Genomic DNA, 6,000 nt, shown 5'->3' with positions numbered 1-6,000 from the left:
TCCTCTCCACCGATCTTCTCCTCTATCCATCTTCTATCCGCCTCCCCCTCTCTCCCTATTTATTTCAGAACCCCCTTCCCCTCCCCCATTTCTGAAGAAGGGTCTAGGCCCGAAACGTCAGCCTTCCTGCTCCTCTGATGCTGCTTGGCCTGCTGTGTTCATCCAGCTCTACACCTTGTTATCTCCTTCTTGAACTGCTTCAGTTTAGAAGCTGAGATTTGCTGCTTCAGAAAGAAGTTGAATTTTGGAACTTCACCTCATCATTTGTGTGGTTCCTGTTGCTTCATGGTTTGTATTCATAGACTGAATAACTAGGCATACATGGAAGACAGACAATAGATAGTCTTACTCTTAGAATTTCTCTGATTGGACAAAGGGAGGTGGCTATAAGGCTGGAGGAGCTTGCTGACAGAGGGTTGGGTGAGACCATGGAAAGATTAAAGGGAAAAGGTTTACTATGTTGGGTGATGGGGAGCTAGCCTATTGATGGGGTGGATAATTGCACAGAATAAGAAGCAAGTACACTGAGTTTCTGAAGGATGAGAGGATGTGTGATATTTCATTCTGAGGGTCTGGGATAGAGGGACTAAGGTTTAGGGCAGGTAGAAGTATGTAGTCTTGTGAAGGGCAGGGAGAAGATGTATGGATATGAACCTTTACTCTGTGTTTAACAGTGCATTAAACTAGTCCAGTATTGTTCATTCAAAATGAGAAGATGGACTGAGGCTTGGTATCAGTAGCAAGTGTGCAGATTCAGTGGGGTTTAAAGCAATGGTTTCAGTCCTCCTTTAATTCTGCTGTAAATTCAGTCATCCACAATGTCAACCGGGAAATATGACAGCACAGTAATAGTTATCAGGTGGTGGAAAGGTGTTGCTGGGTGTCATCAGCAAGTGGGCAATGACAGCCCATATATCAAGGGCTTTTGTGGTGCAGTGGTAGTGTCTGTTCCTCTGAGCCAGGAGACTCAGAGTTCAAATCCCACCTGTTTGAGTGATGTATAATAACATGATTAGACTGACTAGAAGATATCTAACCGTCTCCACGTCATATGATGAGCTGAGTCTCAAGGATAGATCCTTAGGTGTTAAAGACCAAGTGGTGTTGCATTATTGGTTTTGGACTGACAAAGTGCCAAATATTTCGTGTTTGACTTAAGCAGTACTAAATTGTTGGAAGTGATGCATTGATGGTAGTAGGTCAAATAATTGTTGCACATTGTGTGATCTACAGGGGAGAGGGATGCTGCATCATTAAAGATGCTGTACTGAGAAAGTACTGCATTGCTGGGGATATTGTACTGAGGAAATAAAGCAATGTTGGTGTTGCAACAAGGGAGTTTTGTATTGTATGAGGTGTGCTGTGAGGGAGTGATGCATCTTGGACTGAGGTTCAACAGAGTTTGAGGACTAAGTGCGACATTGTTGATGTTAGACTGGGTGAACAACACATTGATTATATTGAAATGAAGTGTTGCTGTTTGGTTATGGCCATGAGAGTATTATATTGATGTTGAGGGAGCACTATGTGTGTCACTGAAGGAGTGTGTGTTGTTCCAGCAATTGGGCTAGAGGGAGTATTACCTTATCAGTATTACACTGGGAGTGTGCTACCTTCTTGATCTTAAACTAAGGGAATTATACATTGCTGAAAGAGTTAGACAATGGTGTGTTGCATTCCCAAAGTGTTATTTTTGGGTGTGATGTCCTTGACATTCCTCAGATGATGACCTTGTCAGTTGTACTGACCAGATGAAGATTGCGGGGTCATTTCAAGGGTGCCTCATTAATCTGCAGTAGGGGAGTGCAATCATCCCTAGTAGCTATCTGCTTCAGGTCATGGAAACATACCTCTGCTTACCCTCAAAGAGGGGTGGGTATCTTTCCAAACTCTAATGCAGATCATTGGCTTCTTTCATTTGTCTGTTGTCAGCTTCACAGCAAATGACAAATAATAAGCTAGGAACCAAAGGATAGCCGTAATATCTGGTGACAGTGCTAAGCTCAGCATAAAACGTGTGTTTTATTTATTTTCTAAAGGCTGGAAAACAACCAGTTCAAGGACAATGTGATGGATCTACTGGGCAGCTTGTTGAGTGCTAAGGACTGCCAGATTAAAAAGATTAGGTATGCCTTTCTCTTAATTGCTTCCAAATGGATTTATACACTAAAAAAGCTCTATACAAATGCAAACTATTGTTCTCTTACACAATCTAATTCCTACTTAAAGCAGTGTATTGTGTACCATAGCCAACATAAAATCATTGAATTTTACAGTACAGAAGGAGGTCATTTGACCCATTGTCTCTGTACTGGCTCCTGAAAGAACTACCCAGCTAGTCCAATTCTCCAGCCATATGTCCATGGCCCTCTAAATTAATCAGTTTCAAATATATATCCAGTTCTGTCTTGAAACTTCCTACGGAATCCACCTCCACTAATCTCCCAGGTAGCACATTCCAAATCCTAACAACTCCCTGAGTAAAGAAGTTTGTCCTCATCCCACTCCTAGTTCTCTTGCTGACATTCTTGAAATTGTGACTCCTAGTTACTGACATACCAACTAGTGGAACAGAATATCCTTCTTCACCTGGTTAAAATTGGTAATAATTTTGAACAACTCAGTAGAGTCACCTCTTAATCTTCTCTGTTCCAAGGAGAATAAGCCCAATTTCTCTAATCTTTCCTTGTATCTAAAATCCATCTAAAATAACCAAGTGACTGTCCATTTTGCCAAATTGTCAATGTCAGCATCATCTTCACAATTCACAATTCTACCTAGCTTAGTATTACCTGAAAATTTAGAAATTTTGCCCTTAACACCCATCTCCAAATCATTTATATAAGTCAGAAAAAACAAGAGTCCCAAATCTGATCCCTGGGAACACTATTTTCAACTCATCTCTAATCTGAGAAATGCTCATCTAATACCTGCACTGTGTTTCCTATCTTTTAGCCAGTTTCCAATCCATGATGCCAAGGACCCATCAATCCCAAACATTTCTAGTTTGCTAACCAACCTGTCATGTGGACTGTATCAAATGCTTTTTGGAAGTCCAAATATACAATATCCACAGCAATACCTTTATGTTTCTTTGTCTGTGTCACCTCATCAAATAACTTACCCAGATTTGTCAGACGTAACCTGCGCTTGACAAAGCCATGTTGATTGTCTTGTTTTAACTTATTTTTCTCTAAGTGTAAATTTATCTTATTCCGTAATGTGGCCTCTATCAGTTTTCCTACTTATTGATGTCAAGCTGACAGGTCTGTAGTTTTCTGGATTATCCTTTCCCCCCTTTTTTAAAGGATGGTGTCACATTTGCAATCCTCCAGTCCCCTGGGATGAATCCTTTGTTCAGAGAGGCCTAGAAAGTTTCTGTCGACGGCTCTGCAATTTGTTCCCTTACCTCTCTCAGCAATCTAGGATGCATCCCATCTAGACATAGTTACTTCTCTACCTAGAGTGAATCATAGAATAGAATCATAGAATCCCTACAGTGTGCAAACAGGTCATTCGGCCCATCAAGTCCATACTGGCCCTCTGAAGAGCATCCACCCAGACCCACCCCATCCTATCCCTGTAACCCCGAATTTCCTATGGCTCGCCCACCTTGCTTGCACATCTCTGAATACTACGGGCAATTTAACTTGGCCAGTTGACTTAACTTGAACATCTTTGGCCTGTGGGAGGAAACCGGAGCACCCAGTGGAAACCCACGCTGACACAGGGAGAATGTGCAAACTCCAAAGACAGTTGCCTGAAGATGGAATCATGCTGCCAGCCTGTTTAGCTCCTCTTCTGTAACTATCACAGTACTGCTCAGTTGCTCAACACTCATATTTTCATTGACACCATTTTCTAATTTGTCAAAGACAAAAGCAAAATATTCACTTAGTGAGCAGCTCACCCTGCTTGTTCCTTATGGGTCCCCACTCTATGCTTCACTAATCTTTTACTATAAATATGTTTGAAGAACGTTTTACTATTTGTTTTAATGCAATCTGTTATCCTTTCCTCATGCTTCCTCTTAGCCTTCCCTATTCCAGCCTTAGCTTCTTTCCTGCAGTTGAAATACTCTTCTTGATTTCTATTGCTATTATTCCAGTATGCATCATATTCCCCCTTTAACTTCCTTATTTTCTCATCAATATTCTTAGTCATCCATGGTATTTCACCATATTTATTTCTCATGGGTATATACCTGGCTTGCACCCTATTCATCTCTCTTTTGAAATTCTCCCATTTTTCATCCACCAGTTTATCAGCAAAACATGACTCCAATCAGTTGTAAATTGTTCCAGTTCAACTTTTAGACCCCTAAAATCTGCCCTTTTCCAGTCTAGAATCTTAATCCTTGGCTGATTTTTATCCTTTTGCATCTTAACAATGAACCTTTTATATTATGATTGCTATTTCCCAAATGCTCCCCTACTCTGACATTCTCTACTTGGCCTGCCTCATTTCCTAGGACCAGATCTACCACAGCTCCCTCCTTGGTAGAACTGGAAATATACTGTTCCAGAAAGTTCTCCTGCACACATTGCAGGAATTTGTCCCCTTTCATGCTCCACACTCCACCTTTTTCCCATTCTACTGTAGGGTAATTGAAATTACCAACTATCACAACCCTAATTGTCCTGCAGATATCCATAATCTGCCTACTTCTTCTATCTTCTACTATCTCCACATTATTTTTAGATCTATAATAAATACCCAAAAAGGTCACCACTCCCTTTCTATTTCTCACCTCTACCCATATAGGTTCTAGTTAAGGAACTGCACTTCGTTCAAGGGCAATGATATTATCTTTTACCATGATTGCTACACCTCCACCCTTTTTACTCATCCTGCATCTACTAAAAGCCTTATAACTTGGGATGTTAAGTATCCAGTTCTCTTCTAGCTTGAGCTACATTTCTGTCAATGCTACTATGTCAAATCCCCTGAGAGCAATTTCTGCTTCCAGTTCACCAATTTTGTTCACTATACTCCACACACCAGGGCACAAAATATATATATTTATATATATAAAAAATAGACTCCTGTCGAGGGCTACCTTTTTGTTTTTTACAGGCTACTTTTTTGCTTTGAGGGTTTTTATTCTTACAAGCATCTTTATTAGGTGATGCAGAAGATTTTATTAATAATCTCAACCCCATTAAATTTAAATGGTGGCTAGAAAGATGGCATGGGGGAAGGTTTTAGACTTTGAGACCAGCTCTGGGAAGATGGGACCTATACAGTCCAGATGATTTGCCCCTGAATGGAGCAGAGACTGATTTCATTGCAGGATGTTTTGCTGGGGCTCCTAGGGAGGGTTTAAGTGAGCTTGGCAGAGATGTGGGAAGGACAAAATATCAGAGAGGAATCAAGGTGCACTGAATACTGGGAATTAAGTAGTACTAAAGTAGAGAATAGAAGTGTAATTGATTGGGTTTCGGTGAAGGAGAATGTAATGAAGTCTAAATCAGTGTTACTGTGTATGTTTGTAAATATACAGAGTGTAGTAAATAAGATTATTGAGTTGCAGGTGCAGGTGCAGATTGACAAGTGGAGATGTAGTATTGTGCCCTTGCAGCCTGCCTTTCTGTTCTTTACCCTTACAGCTTCACTCTTCACTCCTTGCCATTGCAGTCTCCATTTCTCTACTATCCATGTTGTAACCTCTTTTCATGTCCTTGCAGCCACACCCACTCTCTGATCCCTCTTGTATCTCCACCTCTCACTCCCTCACCCTGCCCTGCAGTGTTCTTGTCTTTACCACCCGTTGTGGCTTATCCAGTCTCTCACTGCTGCTTTGCAACTTCCCCGTATCCCTCTTCCCCCTTGTGGCCTTCCAGAGAAGAGGATCTTGGGCTGGGAGGGTGAGGGAGTTGGGACTGGGCTGGACAGGCAACAGGAGAGGCCTCGACTAGATGTTTAAAGGTGTGAGTCTGGACTGGAAGGACAGTGGGAATTGAGACTGGATGGGAGGGCAGGAGGATTATGGAAGGTTGC

At 41.5% G+C, this 6,000-nt stretch overlaps 1 protein-coding gene across 1 annotated transcript in view; it reads left to right on the top strand.

Moving 5' to 3' along the window:
- Nucleotides 1-6,000, top strand: part of nlrc3 (NLR family, CARD domain containing 3) — a 54,584-nt gene that overhangs the window by 24,697 nt on the left and 23,887 nt on the right. Inside the window, exon 5 of the mRNA XM_048609509.1 lies at nucleotides 2,040-2,126. Coding sequence (XP_048465466.1) covers nucleotides 2,040-2,126 — 87 coding nt within the window. The remainder of the gene's footprint in view (nucleotides 1-2,039; nucleotides 2,127-6,000) is intronic.

Source organism: Rhincodon typus, chromosome 21, assembly GCF_021869965.1.
Source record: "Rhincodon typus isolate 14 chromosome 21, sRhiTyp1.1, whole genome shotgun sequence".
In the NCBI taxonomy this organism is placed as follows: domain Eukaryota; kingdom Metazoa; phylum Chordata; class Chondrichthyes; order Orectolobiformes; family Rhincodontidae; genus Rhincodon; species Rhincodon typus.
This window is presented reverse-complemented; position numbering and strand designations above follow the sequence as displayed.